This window comes from Camelus bactrianus, chromosome 5 (genome assembly GCF_048773025.1).
Source record: "Camelus bactrianus isolate YW-2024 breed Bactrian camel chromosome 5, ASM4877302v1, whole genome shotgun sequence".
Taxonomy (NCBI): Eukaryota; Metazoa; Chordata; class Mammalia; order Artiodactyla; family Camelidae; genus Camelus; species Camelus bactrianus.
This window is the reverse complement of record NC_133543.1, coordinates 79,844,167-79,869,570: the sequence shown is the minus strand read 5'-3', so window position 1 is coordinate 79,869,570 and position 25,404 is coordinate 79,844,167. Positions and strand designations below refer to the sequence as shown.

Below are 25,404 nucleotides of genomic sequence, written 5' to 3'. Positions count from 1 at the left end.
AACAGAAAATACTCACTAGAAAAATAAGCAAGCCCATAAACATATCTTAATACATTGAGTTTTGTTTGTATACAACAAAACATTTAGATAAATGACTCCCCCAGTTCCAAGCTCCAGGATGTGAGCTTGCATATGTTTACAGACACACAGAGATGCACATGCATTCACATGTCCAGTGAAATTCTTGCACTGGACAGGACTCAAACGTCTGTAACTGCAGCTACTGCTGTCTTACTTTGTAAATCAGGGAATGGACTTTCCTTACACTCACCAGGTCTCACTCCACGTGAAAAATTAAATGGGAAAGATGGCAATGCCCAGTAAAACACCTGACAAACACAGTCACTTTTTTTGAATGCTTTTTATTTTAACAACCAAAAAATTCTAACAGCCTAACAATGCACATAAGTTAAAAATTAATTATCACTTAGTGATAACAAAGATAGTTGATTTACATGGAAAAAAGAACATTTACAATATGTTAATCCTTATTCACATTGTTGATACCGCAATAAAACACAATTTGTTTTTTCATTTCACACACAAAAAAAAAAAAAAAAGGCGGGAAATTGTGCTTTGTCAAGAGGCACTACAAGAGAAAGTTTCTTCTTCCAAATAGATATTATATGACAGATATTGAATAAATAGACATATATGCATTGTAATTCGCAAAGATCTGGCAAGACCACAGGCTAAAATGCCCACAGATTCACTTAGAACCACTGCAAACTCGGCAGTGAAATTAAAAAATAAAAGGCAAGACTTAGCATTGAAAAATACCTAATAAATTTTTGGTTGAAGTGTAAAAGATACCAAATGCGGATGCCATCGATCGATGAACCACCTTGTAAGAGCTTGGCAAAATCAGTTTCCATTACGTGTACAGAGTGACCTTCAGCAACAGTGTAAGAAGACAATTTGGAAAGAGTAACTCGGAGATCAGGAAGCAGCAACCATGGACTTTCTGATTAAAGCTGCAGCATACTACAGAAATAGGAAGGATGGGCCCAGGGCTTCACTGCAAACCACCATCCTTTTGCAAAGGTATATGACGCTCATGTCAAGATAATTTTTTAAACATCGTTATTTGAAAAAGTACAGGAAAATGTCCCTTTAAAAACTCCAGAGGTTACTGAGCAGCTAGAATTAGCTTGTATTGCAACATGTCTTCTCCCTGTAAATGGTAAGTTCTGAGTTATTATCTACACATAGAGGTTTTTTTTTTAACTCCGACCTTTTATACCTTTCAAATATATAAATAGTATTAACAGTTATATTACAATGTTTGTGTAGTAAACAGAAAATAACTTTCAAAGTGATATTGCATGAGGTCTTTGACAAGGTTGCATGAGAGCACAACTCAAAACAAAACAAAACAAAACAAAGATCCAACTGCGTGGAGTGTTTGGCAGCCACCTTGAAGCATGGATTCGGTTCTCTCGGCCAGTCCTGGAGGTGAGGTCTCCTCTTGCAATGACTAGGAGTGGACGTGGGAAGGGAGGCTACTGGTGCTCCTGCTGGGAAGCCAGGGGTGGCTGGGAGGACTATAGTAGATGTGCAGCTTTAATGCTCATTCCACTCAACAGCCAGACGGCATTAGTTCTGCTTTACGTAAGGTAATTGCTATGTAGGTAACTGGGAAAATGTTTCCGTTTATGATGAGTAGGTGATTCCACTGAAACTGCTTCGCTTACTCTATTGCCCAGAGCTGCACAATGATTCAAAACCAGGTTCCTGTTAGGGCTGCCCCTAGACCAGGGAAGGGGTGAGGCTCATGAGAGCAGGGACCAAAAATGTCTGGTTAGGTGGATGGGAGGTGTGCGGAGAAGAGGAAGCCCAGAGTGAAACAGACATGAGAAACGTCTTTCGGGAGACGGAGGGAATGAGATTGATTTGAGAGGGAGCCCCATTAACTGGGCAGCAACTTCTTCTCTAACTTAACATTACATTGAACTATTTTCTATTAAAAAAAAAAAGAAAAAGAAAACAGCAACAATAAACAACTTTAAAATGAGCAGGCTTATTAATTTCAAGATTTGAAGCCACGAGCAGGTAAATAAATTTCACAATAAAATGTGGCTCACACTATGAATTCCATACGTCCAATGTCAAAATGTCATTTTAGCGAGACTGCACTAATGGACAAGTTTTCTCTGTACTGAATTTCAGTTTGACTCATTTGGAATTCCACAGAAATTCATCTGTTCACTACAGTAATGACAAGTTGAATAACGGACACATTGAATCATTTTAAGTGTGCATTGTGTCTTTAAGATTAATTTGACTTGTATCATTTTAAGGTGCCCTGATTTTTTTTTCACTTTACTTTCTTCTTTCTTTCATTCATTTTTTTTTGGCAGTGTTGATTTATTTTGTTAAATACATACCTCAAAAATTACCCATCAAGCTGCCAGATAGGAAGCCATAGAATTAAAAAAAAATCAGGGACAAATACAGAAAATAAATAGGAATTCAAAAATAGTCACCCCACCCTGAGAGCAGGCCGCAGTTTATCAAAAAGCCAAAGCGACTCACTGTGAAGTGGTTTTTTTTTTTAATACATAAACAAGTCTCTTCTTTAAGAACTCATTTCACAGTCTATTCTTTCGGATTGTAAAGTTCTCTGTCCCATGCAATTTAATATATATATGTAAATATATAGATATATACATATACATATACACACACACTTGTAGCTTCCTTCATTTACTTTGTAGGTCTTCTCATCCTGGAACTTGCCCGGTGTCTCTTCCATGAGTGCGAGGAAAATGAAGGCAGAGTCTCCCGTGATTTTAATTACTATGATCCAGTCAGTTGTAAAAGCGTAACACTTTAGTGTCTTTGCCAAGGCGATGTCTGATTCGGAAATACTGAACTCATTCAGTCTACAGGTGTATCCTGTGCAACAAAGAAATATCAAAAAAGGTAAGAAAAACAAAACAGACCAAAAAAAAAAAAAAAAAAAAGACAAAAATAAAATAAAGCAAAAAAAAAAGTTTTTAAAGAAACTAAAACAGAAAATCCTTGGACCGATGTATTGCTTTGCCTGGTAGGAGTTCACATTATCTCTGGTCGATCTCGGCAGGCGCGGCCTTGCTCTTCTCAGCATTTTCCTCCTCAGCCTCCACTTTGTACATCTCCTCCGAGCCTTCCTCACTGTCATTCTCCTCAGACTCCGTCAGCAGCTCCTCGTCCTTATACTCGGCCACGTCCACCGCCGAGCCCAGGTGCTCCTTGAGCTTCCCATGGTGCTTCACGTGGTACCGCTGGTTCTGGAAGAACTTGATGATGGTGTGTTTGGGGAGATCCAGCTGAGCAGAAAGCGTGTGGATCGCTTCCTGGTCGGGGTACAGGCCCACATCATGAATGAAGCTTTGGAGGATCCCGAGAGCTTCCAAAGAGATCTTTGTGCGAGACCGGGGCTTTTTGGCACAGCTGTCTTCAGTCGGCGGAGGCGGGGGAGGCGCTTCTTCTCTGGGAGGGGAGCTCTCCTTGGCTGGCTGAGACTGCTGCCGATGAAGGACCTGAGAATTAAAATTAAAAAAAACAACACACACACACATTAACAGTTGATTCATTAGTTCACCTTTCAAAAGCCATCATCCCCCTGAAACACGTGGTATCTGTCTAGCACTGGAGTAACGCTGTACTCATTGCAAACTCAGGTCTTCAGAAAACTTAAAAGAATTTCTGGAGGCTCAGAATCCCATCTACAAAACAAGAGGTTAATAATAGTAATGTTTGCTAATGTTTCCATTCTGAAAGGTGAAGAAATTAAGTCATTTGTTGCCCAAAGTCATTCGAATTCAAAGGATCTGGCTCCAGAGTCTCCCTTGCAGTTAACCAGCATGATGCGCCACGTCTCTGAAGCCCAGTGACAAAGAAACTGGACCCAGAGGGAGTGTGCAGGCCCTACAAAAGAGATCTCATGGATTCAAGTCCAGACTCTTCCACTTAGCTGGGTGTCCTTGGGCAGGACACGAAACGTCTTTAAGCCTCAGTGTCATCACCTGTGAAAGAAGGGTAGGACACTGATTTCTCAGAGATGCTCTAAGGATGAAATGACATAATGCATGTAGAAAACAGTGCTTACCTTAAATCAGAGGTTGACAAAACTTTTCAGCAAAGGTCCAGATAGGAAATATTTCAGCCTTAGCAGGGCCATACCATCTCTGTTACAATGCCTCAACTCTGCCTTTGTAGTGTGAATATAAACAAAAAGGCACGGCCATGTTCCAATAAACTTTATTTACAAAAACTGTGACCAACTGGCTTTGGCCCATGGTTTATAGTTGATTCACCTCTGGCTTAGGGTGAACATCCAATAAATGAGAGTCATTATTATGTCAGCCTCATAATTACTCAGAGTATATTTGGTCAGAAAATCAATTCTCCATAAAAATCGGAGCAACTTTTATTTTCTTTCAAGCCTCGTTCTTGATCCTTAAAAACTATTTTTTAAAAAAATACAAAAACTTCAAGTTAATTTAAAGATACACCTTCTTCTTAAATTATGAACTTTAAATGACCAGTTTATATGTAAATAAATGGAGTTCCTCAATATCACTACAAACTATAAATCCTTTGTTTTGTAAAACACTTCCTATTTTTTTTTTGTTATCCTTCATGTCAAAGTCTTCTGGTTGTTGCAATTAATTTAAATTTCTCTCTCATTTTATCTATTTCTCACTCATTAAAAAAAAAACCCTCCAGTATTTAAATAAATTTCTGGACCCACGATGGAGCCACCCCTGCCTGGAGAGCCCCATCAGCAGACTGAACTTTCGTGTTGCTGTAAATGCTCTAGCTTGACCAGAAACACAGCATCCAGTCAGCCAGTCCCCAAATGCAAAGCCAGCTCTGGGCTCTATACTCATTTCCTCGTTCTTTGATTTTTCTAAATAAGGGCAGATATGCAGTCACAACCAATCATGCTGTTTCCATGCTGCCACTTCTAATGCTCTAGAAAACCTGCCCAAAACCCTAGTGGCGAGCACCCTCTCAATCCATGGATTGTTTCCTTTGAATAAAGGACATTAGACTCATTGCTGCCCTCTTTCAGTTTTGTCATCTGACACGAGTTAGGCATGCTTATTCTTGATCTTCCTAACTGTCTCTTCCACATCATCTCTGCATGAAATAGTTTCCCATTTTAATATTTATTTATGAACATCCTCAATCTGACTAAAGGAAGAAAGCAATGCAGAGGAGATTGTCAGAACAACTTGCCCCTGTCCTCCTCTGAGGCCTCTGTGCGAAGGGCTTCTGGAGGGGGAGAGGGAGAGGGAGCAGGGACCCCAGAGAGGAACTCAGCCACTGCTCATGCCTTACACCCTCGGCGGCAGTTCTGTGTAACTAAAAGACTACTCTGAAGGGTCCCATTTACAAGTGTTACGTCAACTCTGAAGGCAAAGCCCACATTTCCTACATTCAGACCAGTGTCTAACTTCCTGGATCCTACCAAGACGTTTAAGAATAGTGAGTTCACTTTTTAAAGATCACACATTTCTCTTTAACCATTCTCTCCTATTTTATGTGGCTTTTTCCATGTTAGAGTAACAAATTAAACGTTTTCCAGAGTTCAGGGGGCAATCAGTCCATCAATGCAGAAGAAAACATGTCCAGTTACACTAAAGAATCACTGGTACCACCACTACTACCCCCACACACTACCCATATGACCCCTTTTTTTTTCTTTTTAACTACAAAACATCAGCATCAAAGCAGGCATTTAAGGAAAAAATCTCTTTGCCATCTATCTTAGTCTCAGGGACTCTCTAATGAAAAACTAATTTCTCATCGATGTGGAAGTGTCAGTCTTTCCTGTAGAATTTAATAAACATTAGGGCAGATGAAACTGTTACTTAGGTAAGGAAACAGAAGAGGATGAAACTTTCTAAATAATAATTCATAATGGAGTAACAATCAAAATAACAATAAAAGGATAATCAAATGCTGATAAGAAAATCCACCATAATACGCTGACGGCTGGTGGCAGAAAGAAATCTGAAACAGAGGATGGTAAAACAGTGGCACTGAGGTCCATATCATGTTGACCAATTAAAATGAATGTTCCTGGCATTTTCTTTACCACTTTCGACTACGAGTAAACTCATGTGGTCTGCCACGGTAAGCTGGCATCAGCAAAACAGTGAGAGCTCCATTACTTCAACGTCCTAATTATAGCCGGCGGGGAAAGGAGGCTGCACATGGGTCTGCCCTGCCCAGGGCAGCTTTGATGGCAGGAGGACATTTGCTCTGAGTTTGTAATCTGGGCAGCCTGAGCACTGTAATAAATGAAACTCTACGTCAACAGGTGAGGTGGTTTTTTTTTTTTTTTTTTTTTTTTTTTTTGATGAGAGAGAGAGAAATTATGTATGGAATATGTACTCACAGAACATGTATCTTTAAGCTCCAGGACCCCCTTTTAGAGCAATTGTGTTAATTGGAAAACAAAAGAGAATTAAAATGCCCCATTTTCTAAATTATGCTTGCCTTCTGTAGTAAAAGTCAGCAGAACGGTTCCATTTAATTAAATAATTAGATTGGTTCTTAAGGGGTTTTCCATTGTGCGTTGGTTAGATTTAAAGAGATTTTCCAAAACTATACTTTGAAGTTACTACAATCTTTCTGCTTGATCAGGTCTGTTCTTTTCCTGAGGTCCCACCAATGGGCCTACTTCACCTCCCCTTCTTACTTAGAACGCAGCACTAGCAACTCATGCATACAGAGGAGCCACACGTGGAAAAGAGACAACAGAACACTCACTCTGTGCCAGGCCGGCCTAGGACCTTTACATACATTAACTCATTTAATTCTCACAGTTCCTCGGGAAGGTGCTATCTGGACTAAGAACAGCCTGGAAACATAGAGCATCTCAGGAGAACTCTCAAAATCAGAAATCATAAACAGAGGGAGCTGTCAGTCTGAGAGAGTAGTTTCCAAGGATCAACAACAATGTCGCTGCCATCATAGGAGAGGAAAATGTTTCTCAGAGAAGTAACAGCAATAGAAATGATCAACAAAGTGAAACATCTTGTTTCAGGTCAAAGTTCTATAGTGAGTTGGGAGGCATGACGATATTTGCATGAGGAAGGTTAAACACTATTGCTTGCATCTTGAGCAGGTGAAGAAAGAGCAGTGCAAACAGAGAATAACAAAAGGGGCCGCTCCAGGGGGAGGGTAGAGCGCATGCTTAGCATGCACGAGGTCCTGGGTTCAATCCCCAGTACCTCCATTAAAAACCAACAGCTCGTAAGTAAAACTGTCTCACAAGTTACCTACAAGGTCTGCTCGAGGTTTTTCGGCTACCCTACCGCTTTTCTTTGGCTATAATGCCCTTTCAATCACAACCTTTCAATCACAATATGCATAATATCTGAGATGAAAAGAGTCCCCAGGTTATCTGTCCCAACTATCTTCAATCCCCTGAAATGTTCTGATTACTCCCAGCAGAGAGTTTATTGTTTCTAGGTAATTTTTAGCAAAAAGAACTGCATACATTTCCTCACTAGCCTACTGTACTAGCTTACTATTATGACAATCAAGGAACTCCTCTGCAGTGCAGCGCTTCTCCTGGCAGTGTGAGTACTCTGAACAGAGGCAGAGCAGATTCTGCTGCTTCTAAGACACTATTTCGGAGGCAGAGAGACCCATCCAAACCCTCTCCTAAAATCCTCCGCCTAACGGCAGGATCAAGCCGTCTTTTCTCACTTCCGCACATCTTGACTGCATAATGTCAACTCTCTTAGCCTCTTCTTCACAGCATAGGTTTCTGAAGTCCCACTGAACTGAATTTTAGTTTTTCTTGAAGTTCCTTGTTACTTAACTAGAATGACTCAAGTATGGTCCCTATTCCAAGCAAGTGCCCCTAGTAACTCCAGTATGAGGCCAAGTCACTGATTTCTGCTGGATGGACAACACGCCCTCCTGTTCCTCAGACCATCTGACAGTTCCGGCATAGATTTCTGGCTGATTGATTTTTTTTAAACCGCGAAATTTACAATGACTTCAACCAACACAGAGAACGTCCTGCCAACTGAACAGAGATACGTGCTTTCCTACCAAGTTCTTCCCACACCCAGATGACTGTTTTCTGATATTTTTTAAAAGTGTAATGGAGCAACTACCCAGATATTTATGTAAATCTGCCCAGGTCCTCAGATTTTCAGCCTCATCCTTTCCCCTCTTTTTCTAAACAGGCCCAGCAGTTGACCTTTCTGTTCAGAAGGTCCATCATCTCTCTTCACATGATTTTCCCAAATAACAGGATGTATCATTCTGCAAAGACAGCCATCCATCCATTTCCTCTTGACCTTTGTAAACTGAAGCCTGACAATTCATCCTAGCTCTGTCTTGGTTTGGATTTTCCTCCATCACAACTGAGCTGAAATTAATCTGGTCAGCAATTCATTTCTGATAATTTCTACAAAGAGAGTTTTAAAAGGTTTATTTAAGAGCCTCTTTCTTTTTGTAGCTTCTATTGTTGATTTTTCAGTATGACAATTAGGGTTCACAGCCGCGAAATATCTAAGTAGCTTCAATAATAATAATAATAATGGTATTAATATTAATAATAGGTGGTGGTATTTGTGTAAAGTTTATTATAAGCCTAACATTGACCTAAATGCTATATATTTTATTTTATTTTATTTTCACAGTAATCCTAGAGTAGGCATTTTTATCCAATTTTTTATGAGAAAACTGGGGTTCAGAGAGTGTAGGTAATTTGTTTGAAGCCACATAGCTTCTAAATAGCAAGACTGGGAATCTAAAACATATCTGTCTGATTTTAAATCCCATGCCCTTAAACATTATGTTCTCCCATCTTCTAGGAGAAGACCACATAGGAAAATGGGGCAAAGGCTCTAGCTAGAGCAGAGGAAACGGACCATAAGTATCAGGTAGTAATAAATCCTATAAGGAAAAATGGAGCAAAGCGCAAGGAGGAGAAGTGGGGGCAGAGGAAGTTGTTTCAGACTTGATGACCCTAAGGAGGCAGCACTCAAGCAGAGGCCTGAAGGAAGGGAGGACCAAGCCATGGGGGAGAGCATTCCAGAAAAGGGAAAAGAGCAAGCACAAAGGCCAGGAAGCAGGAGAACACGCCGTGTTTCTGAAGACCATCAAGGAAGGCAGCACGGTAAGGGCCAAGCCACCCAATATTGCAGCTACTAGCCACATATGGCTATTCACATTTAAATTAATTAAAGCTGAAAAAAGAAAAAACTCAGTTCCCTCCATCACATGAGCCACATCTGCAACGTGGGATAACCTCACTGTGCAAGACCATGTCAGACGGCACAGATACAGCACGTTTCCACCACCATCATCATCACAGCAAGTAGTGTGGGACAGCCCTCCGCCAGACAGAGATGACAACTGAGGGGTGACCAGGCCAGAGCAGCAGGGCCTTGGCATTCTACTCTCAGGGTGGGGGCAACCTGCACAAGGACCTGCAACCATATAATCTGATCTAGCCCAAACCCTGCAGGGCTTGAAACCGCTACAATCACTAGAGAGAAGAGAAACATTCATGTATCCACATACCAAGTAAGGAAAACTCAGCTTGTAATGTATTACTGGACTTTCAAGGTAGCATCACAAACAGCAACACTATCATAAAAGCATCCAGAAGGATGCATCCACACTCCCGTCCTCAAGAGAATGGTTAATGTACATTTAACTGATGTCTGCCCTCTTTCTCAGAAGTGCTTATCATGTCTAAAAGAAATTATGTTTAAAACAGTTGACCTTGGGTTAAAAGAGTAAAGAGAAGACAAATTCCATTTATCAAAGATTTATAGAGTGTTTATAGTAATCGGACCCATTAATTTACAAAGCTTTCTAAAAAGGAGTCCTGTTTCCAACAGTTAGGTGTTGATGAATAAGTTATGCGTAGGACATAATTAAATAGAAACTTAGAAGTTTGTTAAGTGTCTTCTTTATTTGCTGAAATCTCTTTGGGCTGAACTATGACATACATGTGTATAAATGAACACGAAGATGGAGATACAGAAAACAAAAGTAAATATATTCAAAAGAGACATCAACTTCCAAATAAAACCCAACACCTCTGTGCTCAGTGACAAAGCACAGTCATAATATGGATACATGTTCTTTCTCTGCCTTCAAAACTGAACATTTTGAAAACACAAGGACAAAATGGTACCATGACAAAAGTTGAGCCAGAAAGATAAAGCAACTCTTCTTAAACTGCTCAGTGTTCAGATAGATTTTGAAGGCTTCAATGAAAACCAGCTGGGAGCCATGTGTAAAATATAATGGCTTTTGCCTGCAGGGAAGGAAGTGAGATCTTGAATGATTACGTTTAGGAAAGTATATAATTCACTGTATCATTATGGGGTGAACTGGATTACTTATAATATGCCAAGACTTTGTGGTCTTTTTTATATAGAGAAAATGAGAAATTATTAAGGAGGTGACTGTAGACGGTGGCTGATCCAGCGTGGGCATAGGTAATAGGTTAAAAGCATCTCCCCGGTGGCCGCACCCCCTCTCTCTGACGAGCCTCACCCGAGGAGCAAGCCCCACCAGAGCTTCAGGTCCTACGTGGTGCTGCACAGCGATAGGAGATGACGTTTGTCTGCATTTATTTTGAGTTAATGTCAGAATTATTTTGACTTATTTAATTTTGCCTCATCTATGACAACAGAATGTAAAATAGTTGATCCGAAGAAGGAAAGCATTCTTCCACTAAGAATTCTGACCAAATATACGTAACCGTCAATAAGCACAATTGGTTAGAACAATGGGAAAGCCCCTGTGCATAACTCAATTAGAATTTGTTACATGAATGCATAAGTGCCACTATTTTAAACATATACTATGTATAAAATATCATGTAACTGAGATATTTGTCTTAAGTTTCAATAAACCTAGCTCTCCCCTCTAATGGTAAATCCCACCTGTTTTTTTCAAAATCAGCATTTAAGACTGCTAATTTCAGCTCAAAACCTCAGCGGGGGAGAACTTGGCATTAGTGGTTAATAAGTAATGTAAATACCAATGTAACTATTATATCTCTATCTCACCTATTGGACTGTGAGCTACATATTGGCACACAGCAAGTACTCAGTACATCTTTGTTCTGCTGCACTGGATTAATTTCATATTCTCTCTGCCTTTAATTTCAGATCAGTAACTATTCTTGTTCTGTGCAACTTGTTTATTCTTGCTGCTACTCATTTTTAGCAAAACTAGGTTTTAAAAGTAAAAAAGCTGTCACTCGTTATAGGAACTTACATCTAGTAGGTATCTGAGAGTAAACAGAATTTTTTTATGACTGTTTCTTGTGTTAAAAACAATTCCGGGGCATTGCCTAATCCTTAAGTTTGATTTTACATAGAAGTTGTTAGCAGGAGTTTTGGGGTCACAAAGTTCTGATTTTGAATCTAGTCCTTATCCGCCAAAGCAGCTCTGCTTCCTAGCCTTGCAACTCTGGGCAAGTTACTTTCTCAGAGCCAAAGTGTTTGTTAATCTGTAAAATCTTCCTTGCAGTTTTATGAGGATTAAGTGAGATAATGCATGCTAAGTACTCAGCAGAGTTCTTGTCATAAGTAAAGTTTCCATAAGTAGTTTCTATCATTAAAAAATGAGAGGATTTAAAAATCAGTAGTATAATGCCTCATGTAGTTTTCTATCAACTATACTTACTATAAAAATCAGCAACAAATTCAGAGATCTGTCTGTCCTTTTCACTCTAAAGATCTGCAGGTCTACAAAGAGCACGCCCACCAGTAAGGTGTCCTGTTTCTTTGACTTGTATACTGCACACATCTTTGTTCTTTCACATGGCACCGAGCACATGGAAGTCGCCTCTAAAGCATCTGTCACGTGGAATGATGCCTTATAGTCATTCATAACCCCGTTCCAGGTGACACCTTCTAAATGCACAGCCTGGGAGCCTCTTATGGGGACACCCTTTATCAATGGTTCTAGAAATGTGGATCAGGGACCCTCGGGGGAATCCTGTTGCCCTGTAAAGAGGTCCATGAATCAAAACTATTTTCACAGCAAAACTAAGGCATGAGCTGCCTTTTCAACTGTGCTAAAATTTGTACTGATGGTACAGAAGCAGTGGTGGGGGGGACCTGCTGGCCTGTTAATATAAATTAAGTCAGGGGCACCAAAGTTCACTAGCTGTTGTGTTCTTCACTGCCACATACACACAGTAAAAACGCCACTTTCACTTAAGAATGTCCTTGCAGAAGCAGTCACGCAGTGTTAATGACATGAAATCTCAGCCCACGGGGTATACCTCCTTCTAACATTCTGTGTGAGGAAATACACACATTGCACTCCTGCGGCATACACGTAAGACGGGTGTCGTGGGAAAGAGCCCTTGTGCCGCTGTTTGAGTTGAGAGCCGGGGGGAGCTAGCACCTTTGTCATGGGATAAATATCATTTTTACTTCTAAGAACAACCAATAGGCAAACTATGGTTATTCAGACTTGGGTATGTGGCAGGCATTTTCTTAAAAATGAAGTAAACCTGTCACTGAAAAAAAAAAAATCTGATAGTATTTGTTGCAAATGATTAAATTTTACCTTTCAGGGAAAACTGGAATTTTGGAAAACTTGTAGTTTCCACTAAATGCTTAATAGCTCCCCAGTACTCAAAGACTTTCCTGATGATATTGGTGGTGATTTAAGAAATTTTAAAAAAATATGACATACAATGAAATGTGTCAAGATTTGGAAGATCTGTATAACTTAATATAGCAATATTTTCCAAATGACCAATGTACAGTATTAAAAAATTATGAGTAGGTAAAAGATCCATTCAAAGTGCCAGGCAGACCAATGAATTATAATGTATGAAAGTACGAAAAGTTCATTGATATGATTTTAGATTCCACTTTGCAACTAACCTTTAAGAAACTACCACTTGGAGAGCTTTGCTCTAGTATCAAAGAAGAGTATCACAATTACCTGTAAAGACAATTAAAATATTCTTCCTTTTCTAATTCGATTTTCTTCCTTTATTTCAACCAAAACCACATAGAGTATCAGAATGAATGCAGAAGCAATTATGAGAATCCAGTTGTCTTCCAGTAAGCCATTTAAAATATTTGCAAAAATACATGAAAAAAAGGGTACTCTCCTCATTTTTTTATTTTGAAGACATAGTTATTTTCACCAAAGTATGTCATTTACACATATGTACATATATTATTCATAATTATTTTCCAACTAATAAACGTTTTAAAAATTTCTCAGGATTAGTTCCCAATAAGGTAGATACTGACAGATATACACTTCCTTGGAGTCTTTAATAGTAAAAGTGAAGGGGGATCCCGACACAAAAAAGTTTGAAAAGTCTATACCACCTGAGTCACATTCAGTATACAGCCCTGCCTTTCCCCTGATGAAAACCAAGAGCTTTACTATAAAATTCAAAATGGACCTTACAATTAGAGACATCTTCACTTGATCACGTCACCTAGGAAGGTCTCAAAGAAGGGCAGGAGAAACCTCACATGTGTCATGATTCACCTCTTGACTTTATCTCTTGTAGACATTTTCACAGGCACAACATATTCGCCTAGACAGACAACTCAGCACTATTTCTAACTTCAAATGATGTTACTTGAGTTGGCTCTTATGGTTGTAATTTCACATCCTAACATTATAAGACTTATTAAAAACCATGGTTTAGTTTTGTAGCTGTTTTTGGATTACACAGTATCCTAAGGTCAAAACTCAGGAAATCTGTTATTAAAAATAAAAAAAAGTATCCATGAAGTGATGACAAATTGCAGACTACAGGTGTTAGATTACATTTTGACTCCAGGCAGGTTTAATATAAGTTGGTTTCCTTTTACAATTGCTCTTAGCACATACAGCTATGGGAAGGGGATTTAAAAGGGGAAAAGAGAGAGAGAATAAGAACAAAAAAGAGTAGTGTTCAATAAAAGAAGACCATGTCAGAAGAAATCAATACAAACAAGCAAAATGGTAGGAAGTCTGACATGGAAATATGTGTTCAATTTCATCCAGCCTTAGTCTGAGTTTCCTCTAATACTGTAACCAAGATGGTATTGGAACATCGTGTATGTTTTTAATGCAGTTTAATAATTGTTTCTCAAAATAAACACTTTGGTCAAAGATAAAAGCATAAAAACACTGTGACACAATAATCTGTTAAAATAAACTTGGGGGTTTGGAGGAAGCATAGTTCTTAAAACAGCCTTTGGCTTATATCATTTCCTCTTTGGTAACAAATTGAGAACAACTATACCAACAACTTTGGTATGGTTTGGGTAAAAAAAAAAAAATGTTGTAGTCATTAATTTGACGATGAGGAGGGGCCAGAATCTGCAAACTCTGAAGACATAAGCTGGGTGAGCTGCTTTTCCAATGTAAGGAGAGGAGCCAATAGTAAATTAAGCTGTGTCAAGACGAGTAACTGTATTTCAACCAAACAGACTCCATGACACTTAAGAAAAAATCGTCTCTCCTGTTAGAATGTCAGGGGGTAAAACATGGTCATATAGTGAATCTAGTGGCAATTATATCTTTCTCTTTATCAGGTTTATTTGATCATTTAGGACCTAACATGACCAAAATCATTCCACAAACAGAACAGACAGAATCCAGGAGAAGATTCAGGAAGAGGAGACCCTTCAGGATGGTCCAGGCCATGCCTGTGCGTCCTTCTGCCTAGAAGAAACCATCTCCCAGCCCATCCGCCCCAATCCCACTTGCCTGACACCCATGAGCGTTCACTGCCTCCCTGTTCCCATAAACCTCCACCTCTCGACAAGGTGTCATCTCAAAACACAAAACTGCCTAAAAATTCACAGAGAAGGCCTATCTTTTGAAGATCAGATTCAAGGTACAGATAATATTAAAGTCTTTAAAGACCTTATATTTGAGTTAAAATGAGTAAAGAGTAACATGGACATGACTGGAGCTGACAGTTACCTCTGGGATTCTGATTTCTAAGTGACTGCATGACTTGTTTCACTGATGTAGTTGAGAAAAGCGTGGCTTTTGCACAAGCATGGGTGAAAGAAGAGCTTTTAAGTCAAGTAAAGTTAAAGATAAAGAAGAGCACAAAAGGGTAGGATGATTTGAGTACCAGGAATTCATGATGGTATTAAAAGAACCAATCAGTAAATTATGTCATCAATGGCAAAAGGGTAAGAAAGATGTGCAAAGGATTCAGGATAAGAATGCTCCATTAGAATTCTTAAACAGTTAATCCAGTTGACTAACTCTCAAGTAAACTGTGAACCAAGCGAAAACAACTTCAAATGCCAGTGATACATGACCCAGTAAGTTCTGAAATTTGATTTTTCAAAACAGATCCAAGGTAAATTTAAAAGAACAGAATATGGGCACACCTTGCTTTATTGAGCTTCACTTTACTGCGCTTCTCAGATATTACCTTTTTTTTTTTTTAACAAATTGAAGTTTTGTGGCAACTGCATTGCCAGATTATGGCAGCATTTTTAGAAGTATTTTTTAATTAAGGTATGTACACTGTATTTTTAGACATAATGCTATTGCACACTTTAAATAGACTACAGTATAGTGTAAAAACATAACTTTCCTATGCACTGAAAAACCAGAAAAAGTTGTGTGACTTGCTTTATTGCTATATTCGCTTTATTGTGGTGGTTTGCAACTGAACCTGCAACGTCCCCAAGTTATGCTTGTACAGAGACTGCTTCAGATAAATTTCATCCAACAAGTTTAACCGGAGCAGAGTTTCAATTCCTTTTAAGTGAAAACATGTTAAGTTAAATAGAGGTAGGGAATATAGATACATTTTACAAGAATAGACGTAGCCAGCCAAGAACTGTGTCAGTGAAGACTTAAATGATAATCCCTAAGGTAAAGCACTAGAGTCAAAATTCAAACCACTTCCAAGTCTCTTACTATTTAGAAATCCAGTGACAAAAATAGTATTTTGAAAAGACCTCTTAAGTGAAAAAAAAAAAAATGACTTAGAAACAAAGGTGATATGCAGAAAAAGAATATGTACAATTTAAGTCATAGGTTCTCAATAAATTATGCAAGTTTCATTGAACTAAAGCACCATTCTTCGTGATTTACACAACGATTATAGGATGTGACTTGGGGGTCATATGTGAAATTTAATTATTCAAATCTTATTAACTAGCATATATTTGAAGAGCTTTGTCATTCATCCTTTGGATTTCTTTCTTAAAAATAATAACAAACTAACCTCATAATGGCCATGGGTCCTGTGTATTTATTCTGCAGATGGGGAAATGAATACATGACATCAAGCTCTGATCCCCAAATCACAAACCGCTGAGTCTAACATGTAACAAACATCCCCTTACTGCTGTTTATTGAGAAAAATACAAAAATTGTTCTGTTTAAAAGTCTTGGGCAAAAAAAAAAATCCATTTTAGTGGGAATAAACATCTTCCAATTAAAACATAAAAATAACACTAAAAATGACAGAGGATACTATTCAGTATTTCAAATTTATGGTTAAAAGTGAAGACAAACATGTTAGGAAAAATTATAATACATTATGGAGCAAGTTCCTCTCTCAAATGTTAATTTGGAGTGGGTTATAAAGGGATTTTAACTTTTTCTATCTTTGGATACCATTAAAAAGATAATATGTCCAATTTAATCAAAAATTTGCCCACACAAAAAAGAGATGCTTTCTGACAAAGACTCAGCCAGGACTCAGTTTAAGAGGAAACACCCCCTCGTTGTGATGGCACTAGTGACACGGTAGTTATGCTGCAGTCCAGCGTCTTCAGGAAGAGGGTTTAAATTATTTGAGGAGAAAGGGCGTTTGGATTTGAGTCTTTGCTAGGGGGGAGAAAGAAGAAAGAAGGTAGCCCATGTGTTTGAGGTCTCACATGGGGCTGTTTAGAATCCCATGATAGGCCACATTTTCTGTATAATTTTTACAGCTGGGGCCCTCAGAAGTCAGAACAATCTGACAGTTATGGTTAGTGAAAATATTAGATGTTCACCAATAAAATACTACTTCAGCATATTTTTCGCTTTCTGGATGTAACCACTTAATAACAGGACTTGAGAAAACGGCACTGTGTGAATCAAACACATAAAAGTAGAAATATTCCTTTTATAGAAAGCAAGTTGTAGGCAGGACATTATAATCAACCATTCTGGTAAATGACAAAATATCTAGCATTACCACATCACGGACATATGATGGTTTATTATACCCGAGAGTCCAAACTGGGTAAACAAAGTCAAATGATCAAAGAAGGGTCTCCCCCCAGACTGTGAGGCAGAAGTCCTCCATCTCTAGGAAGTGCCAGCAAAGGTTCCTTGTGGTCTAGCAATGAAAAGGTGTCACATGAGAGCTTATCAAACATAGACGTTAGTTTTCAACTTCATTTAATTTTATCAGAGACTGGCTTCCTTGGTATTATTTTCTTTCAAGAGAAAAGAAATTAATCTTATGAAGTAAAACTTCTCAAAGGTTAATTCTAGAGTATTCTTTTCCATTTAAAACTACTTTTAATTCATTAGGAGAGTACTGGTTTTTACATTCTCCACATTAATGATGTTACTAACTGAAACCAGGCATGGAGAAACTTTTGCTTCTAAACTTTGTAGTAAGTACACCAGGCGAGGGACGGAAAGCAGACAGGGCCAGGCACTCTTATTCAGACAGTGGTTTCCTTAAGAAAAGAAATCTTTTTCTCCCAGGGTACCAACGGTGGTCACTGGGAAGAGAAATCTCAGTTCCTTATTCCCCGAGGCGAAGTAACTGTACTGACGATTCCTTTTCCCACAAGAAAGATTTCAGTCTCCCAGCTGCAGATGAACCATTATATTCTCATGAGGCCAGTCAGGCAGCATCCTTATCTACTCAGATTCACAGAGCAAGTCCAATTTTGTCTCTGCGCCACGCTGCCTTGGCTTTTCTAAGCACATTTGCTTATCCTGTGTAGGTCGTCTTCAGAAACTAGAACTGTCAAGTCATTATCCTTCCAAATGTGCATTTGCTTAGGGGTGGATTTAATTTAATAGCTGAAAACTCAGTACAAAACAAATATACTTACAAATGACATTAGCATGGGATTAATCATTAATGCTCTCAATTGCTGTTCCAGGACCCCCAGATCGCCCCTGCTAGGATCTGAGAGCTCTCACTGACTCCCTCCCCTCATCTGAACCTCACCAGCTAGCCAGTCCCATGTGCTGCTGATTATTCCTCTTAAATAGTTCTTGGATTAATTTTCCCCTCTCCACTGTACTTCCACTGCTGATACTCAGACCTGTATAATCTCTTGCCTGAATTAGTATACTTCCCAGCAGGCCTCTCTTCCACGGCCAGCAGAGCATTTTGCAAAGGCCTTCAGCGGTCTTGAGATGGGTCAAGGCCTCTCGCATGTCCGAGGGAGCTCTGCGACCTGACTGCAGCGTGTGCCCCTGTCCTGGTTGCTGCTCCTCAACTCTGCCTTTCAGACTGTGCTCCAGCACTCTAAAGTTGTGATCCCTACCCTCATGCCATTTTGTCCCCTGATCTCAGTGCCTCTGCCCACTCTGTCCCCTCTACCCAGAAAGCTCCCCTCCTAAGGAATTCTGTGAGGGACCCTGAGCAGCACAATTTCCTGGAAGGCTTCTGGGCCCTCCATCCCACTAGCTTTTGGGCACATGCGCCCTTCTTTTGTGCTTTTCTTTCTCTGTACTTAACTTACATGCCGTATTATAGTCATCTGTCTGCACACCTGTCTCTCCATGAATCTGTGAGCTCCTCAGGGATAGATTCTTTGCTACCTTCTTCTCCACACACTCAGCACTTAGCACAGGGTCCAGCACTGCATTTCGAGTGAGTAGTTGAAATTTAAATTTATCCAAAAATTTCCAGAGTACTTCTGTATTGGTAATAACCATATTATATAGACCAACAGTCTTCTTAAAAATTAAAACATGTCTAATAATAGCTGTAAGAGGGAAAAAGCAAGTTCACTTAGGCACTCTTTAAAAAGGATACCTCGTACCGAAAAGAGCTAAATTACACTGACTTATTAGATTCACACACACACATACACACACACACACACACACACACACACACACACTCTACATAGGCTAACAACACCACACAGCACCTCATGCAGTTCTTTAATTCTCCCCTAAATTATCTGACCAAAAGTTACTGACATCCAGAGACATAGGTTTAGGGTGTCCCTGTTCTCAGGGATAGAAACCGACATGTTCATCAGTTTGTTTCACTCTCCCCCTCCCCGATCTGCAGAAGTATTTCTCCTATCAACAGAATTCAAAAGGTCTGCAGCAGACAGTTTCTATGACACGAAAAGCTGCTGGAGGCAAAAAAGCAAAACAAATAACAGTGAGAGAATCCATGTAACACAAAGGAAGGGAATCTTTAAAAAATTATAAACACTAGACGTACTTGCTTAAAAATGGATCACAGGTAACACAGTAAAAGCCTGAGACAGGTATGTCTCTCATCGGAGTAAAATGTGAACGAATATGGAAAGCACTGGAGGTCTTTTCCAAAACAAATATTAAATGCTAAGTGATCATCCTTCAAGTAGAATAAATGACATTAACTCACGTGTGAGGAATCAACAAAGAAAGAAAGTTACAAAATTAATTCAGAATATGTATTTTTGCCCCCACTTTGATTCAATCACTGTAGTTCCAACACCACCCAGTCCAAAGAGGGTAAAGCTAATGGTTTAAAGTTCAAGCCAGAAACTGCCTTTGCTGCTTCCTGCATGCCTTGGTAGCTTATTTAGATTTTATTAATCTTTTAAAAAAATATTTAACTAAAATTAAATAAATCATGGGGGAAAAAGTCCATGAAAAAAATCTAGAAACCAAATATAAGCCAACTCATTTATCCTTATGGAGACCAAAAAGCATTTCGGCACTAAAGAACATTTTTGTTCAAAGGTGCAGTACTTTTAAGGTATTACATAGTTACCCTTACTGAGAGTATAGTTTTTAGCTTTGTCAGGTTCTCTGTTGGATATATCATTCCAGACTGAGCAAAGAATTCTTTCCAAACTCTACTATCATATTAAAACACTTGATCGTGTGTTCCCTCAAGATTCCTAACTTTCTGTTTCTGAGAAGAGAACAGATTTAATGAGATATTTTCAGAGTAGAGCTAGTAAAGGGAATATTTGTGAAAAGCACTGCCAAAAAGACAATGCATTTAGTAGACACAGAAAAGGGAAATTTTACCATATATACTGGAGCAATGGGTATTAAATAATCATCTCTGAATAAACTCTACAAATCAATATGATCCTTTTGGTCTAAACGAAAGATGGCATTTCCTAAAGGAAATCTCTAAGGTCAACCAGTAATTAACTGAAAGGTTTTGATTGAAAATGTTATTGACTGCTTTCATATCAGACAGCTTCCTGGTTATTATACTTCACGGGCTAAGTAGGTGCCAAGACATTAAACTGTCAATAATCTATTAATACTGGATGGGTCCACTCACTCTCCTTGAATCTGGAGGCAAAGGTATTCAAGCCAAGTACTTGCTTGGAACTAATGCAAATTCCCCAACCCTGATATGGAAATCACATCTTTATCAACTCCCGGCTTAAGTGCCTAGGAGTGTTGACATAGTATAAGAAAAACATGCAGATAATAAATGCTTATTCAGATGAATTAAACTAACATTTGTGTTTTTTTAAGAAATTTCTAAAGGGATGGGGAACATGTCCTGGAATTTGACTTTCTTTCTAAGTCATATTTAACAGTTTCTAAATTGAATGTAATAAACATTTTACAAAGAAAAATGAGAAGTTACTTAAAGTGAGCCTCATAGGTCGCTGCCACTCAGTATCTGGAAAGCAGTTATACAAGTTGTGGGGTGGAGTGGGGGGTACTTTTAATGAATTTAATAGAGAAAAGCACTTTAATTAAATGCTGTCAAAGTGGATTGTATTAATGACTGTACACAGAGGAATTTAAAGCCAGCCAAGTTTATTTAGCAAATAGAAACGGGGCTTTCGAAGCCTGTGAGTATTTATGTTTCCGCAGCCGCAGTCCATCCAGAAGACGATGATGGTGCCAAATGGAACAGCTGAGTTATTAGATATGATTTTATTTATTGTGTATTATTCAAGTTTCAAAGGCCTCAGGGGAGTTAATTTCATTTTCAAAATGAAATACCACATCTGATCAGAAAGGGTTAAGGACAGAGAATATTGTCCCCCAATGCTTTCTGGGCCCTGGAATTCTGATGCAGCTGAGTGGTTAACGGGGACGACCTTTCCTAGGTCCACCCAGTCAGAATTCACATCATCACATAGCAGTGGCAAAGAGATCGATAACAGTATTTCTTCTATGACTTTTTCTTCTCTTTTTTTTTCCCCCAGTGATTTGCCACTAGACATAATTCATTCTATTACACATAGCAATAAGCTGAAAAATGACCAAAGCTTCTAAAAATCTCCATGAAAATTTGCTTGCCATAACTTTTTTAATGAAAAACATGAGTAGCACTGACTTCTACAAAGGAAAAGGTATCAAATGTCTGACTTGGGGCAAATAGGGGAAAAGGGGGTCTTCCTCACTATCTTCTACTCAGAGGCTGGCCACAGAACAAACCTATTATTAGTGATAATATTTTAAAAATAAACAAAGAAAATATGAGCCTTAATGCATGAAAGCTGTAAAAGATTGAAAAGCTGGTCTGGCTGGAAACTACTATGTGTGTGTCAAAATGATTTTCTCTACCGTTTGTAAAAATGTAATTATCCATGATATGCTATTATCCATGATACGCTACAAGGGTGAGGGATTTCAAGTAAATCCACTGGAAGCTAAGGATTCGCCTTTGGTCTTCAGTCCCTGACACCACCATGCCTGTGAGATCACAAACCTCCACCATGATTTACCACATGCTTTTTGCAGTTATATATACACTCTTTGCGTCTGTCTTTAGATTTTAATTCAAAACATGAGAAAGGGGGAGGAGAGAAATGTGAGGATGGGAGAAAAAAAAAACAAAACAGAAAATCCAGCACCTATTTCCTAGCAAGAACAGAGACAGCAATCACAAATGGAGACATTCAACCTTCCAAATAAATAACCTAATTTTTAATTCTCCCCCTCTTCCCATCCGAGCTATTTATTAATATCATATGTTTGATCTGTGTCTTTGTAGTTCTGGAACTTACAAGCAACTCTGCTCTCCCCATCTGTGCCAAGATGTTTCAGACTAGTCTTTGAAATGCTGTAAATGCAGATGACTGTGACATAAAATAGGAACTGATTACGTACACATTCTATATGTGAGTAATGGCAACACAGAACACAGACGACATGACGTTCACAGAGTGTACTGTACAACTCTGCTTCACCTATGCAAATATGAAGCAATCATCGAAGGACAGCATGCCATCTCTAGCATGTCTGTTCTAGGAGCTCAAAATAAATTGGTTGATTTCTTACAAATAATGTGACAAGAAAACTCCCCTGGTACAACAGTAGTTCTAAAATGAAGATATATCAAAGAATCATCAACTGATAGAACATACTGATGTACTTGATCCAGATTATGTTTTACAAGGAAAGAATCAGTCCATTTGCTTCTCTCCTTTCATTACTAAGGACATGACTGTATTAACTCACTACACACACCTTTTGACTATTTTAGCTCTGTCTCTCTGGGAGGCTTTCATTTCACATGAAGCACAGACTCAAATAAGGATTTCTCTCAAAAGTATACTCCTAAATTACATCTACGTGGAAATATTTGACATTTGTCGACCACAATTCCCTTTTTGCTCTTTGAGTACCACACTTTTGAGTTCACTGTTGACATGGATTGTCAAAAAACTGAAATGAGAAAAACTATATTTAAGAAATCATTTGCATGCATATACTGCACTTAAACAGTATATGTTCACTTTAGCACATTCTGTTCATTCAGATCATAATAGAAATAGGAAGACCTTTCCATATCCACATATACTTATCTTTAAGCATTCACATCATCATAGATTTTAGCTCCCTAAGTTTAGAGTACTTCTTAAAAAACAATAGACTCCTCATTTTGAAGTGCACTGTCTGGGTTCATTTTATCTTATCTAAGAAAAAACTCTGTTAAAATAACTTCCCCTGTTTTCTACACGAATCTGTTGGGTCATTGGCACTGGGAAATCACAGACTATGGACTCATTATGCTACACGGTTCTGATTCTGCAAAATAAATTTAACCAGATACATTTAAGTTAGCCTTGTATATTACATACAGAACGAAATACAAAAACAAATGTCACGAACATGAAGAAATAAATTTAAACTAAAGTAAAGTATGAAGGGGAAAGAGTGGAAACAACTACTGTTTAAACATATAACTAATTTTGATACTGGGGTGATCAAGCAATACCTATTAGCCATTCAGTTCTGGAAGCAACTAACCTTTCTTTCATACATTGGTTTTTGGCACGTCTTGATTATGAAAAATAAATTCATGGATATCCACAGAGCTTTAAAAAAAAAAGCTAATTGGAGTCTATTCAGTGTTGTGCTGGTAAATGTTTAACAACCGGCTCTCTAGAGAAAAAAGCCCCAATTGAATCATTTGCCAATTCTTGTAGTGTGGGTAATTCCACCATGGCCAGTTCCATTCTACTAACGGTGTTAACTGGCTTCCAAAATTCCTGAAACCTTAACCATCAGTTCCTGCTAGCTGGCGTAAGCTTACTCCAGCATACCCTGATCTGCTACAGAAAGTGATACATCCCTCCTAAGCTTTCCAGACTTGGCCACTGGAATTCCTTTGCCTGGCGCAACTTACCTGTCATTTTCCTAGCCCCAAAGGGATGAAGGATGACCCTGATGTGATATACAATTCCATAAGAGATTCCATATCTAAAGGTGAAGGGTTATATGATTCGCAGTGAATTAGATCTAGAAACAACTTGTGAGGAAATTGAACTTGTGACCTTAGAACTGTCAAATCTATCTAGTTTGCTTGATCTCCCATTTCTAGGGTTAAACCGAGTAATAATAAAATAAATGAATTTCAGAACTTTGGCAGTTTTCCTTTAATTGAAAGTGTGCTTTTCTATCATTACAAGGGGAAGTTCCAGACTTCAACTTAATAAAAATCAGCAGTAGTTTTCAGCTACATTAGATTTCCACACTAAACAGAAACAGCTGAGAAGCCACAGTAGGTAGGTTTGGCTGCAATAGTCTAAAACTCAGTGGCTGGCTTTCTCTTGTAATTGTCATAACTATCAATCATAAGAAAATCAACTGGATCTCTCTGAGCCCATCTAAGGTGTTCATAATCTGATATTCTATTGCCAATTTGTTTTTCCAAAATGCACTTAAACCTCCCAGGGGCAATGTGTTTTATTTATTTATTTATTTATTTATTTTTTTGTTTTTTACATTTTCATTAAAATCTCAAATGGGGATCAGAAATAGATAAATCAACTCATAGAATGAGTGTTTCAGATAAAAAGAGTCTCTGAGATCACCTAACCCATGTTATAACAGTTACAAAACAGCAGAGGGAAACTCTAAGGGATAAAACCCCTTGTCCACGGTCACACGCCCGGTGACCAGAGTCAGTGTCACCAACAGGTCCCTTTTCTTAACCCCATCATCTTTTCTCCCATTTGGTCAAAGGTTCATTGAAAATAGAAACAGAAAGTAGTTTCTTTCTTTCTTTACAAGATGCGCTAGTTCCTGAAACACTGACTAGAAAGGCATAGGGGTTAACAAACACATACAGAAAAATTGTTAATATTTGAGAACTTTTCAACTTTTTAACTATACTCAGATTTAGGCAAATTCTAGCCATCTACTTTAAATGTGATTTAAAAAAACATAATCTGATGGCCTTGCCTTCTAAAGAAGCATTTATGTTTGCTTCTACTATCATGTAAATGAGACATCACAATTTTTCAAAATTAAAATCAAATAGTTACATTTACCAAGTTCTTAGCTTTGTGTCATTCAATCATGGAGCCACGACTTAAACATTTATTGTGAACTGCATTTTAAATAATTTGGTACCATCAATAGCAAAATTTGCAAATGTTTTACTTTTTTCCTCCTGTTTTTGCTAAATTAGAACTGATTCTATTCCTTCCACGATGACACTATTTCACTCCCCTTACCTGCATAGCTAGGAGGGAAAGAGGTAGAATTCCAGGTGGTGACACCCAGAATTGAGTCGCTTACATGAAACTCACCCATCATCGTTTTCAGGACCCATTAAAGACTAAAATCTTAGCAAATTCTGCATCTTTGCTCAACCTACAAATACATTGCCTATTCTGCAAAAATCTGAATTTATTTCCCTGATAGCCTCCAAGCAACTTAAGACCAGAGAAAATTTCATTCCTCTTGTTTGAGTCCATCAAGAGGTCAGTACTGCTGATACTGTAGATGCTTATC

General features: G+C 38.5%; 1 protein-coding gene across 7 annotated transcripts in view; it reads right to left on the bottom strand.

Annotated features, from left to right (window-relative positions):
• Positions 1 to 541: 541 nt before the first annotated feature.
• SATB2 (SATB homeobox 2) overlaps positions 542 to 25,404 on the bottom strand; it is a 197,144-nt gene continuing 172,281 nt past the window's right edge. For all 7 annotated transcript variants that reach the window (XM_074364213.1, XM_074364212.1, XM_074364214.1 and 4 more), the window contains one exon: positions 542 to 3,524. In XM_074364213.1, coding sequence (XP_074220314.1) covers positions 3,063 to 3,524 — 462 coding nt within the window. In that variant the 3' untranslated portion in view covers positions 542 to 3,062. The remainder of the gene's footprint in view (positions 3,525 to 25,404) is intronic.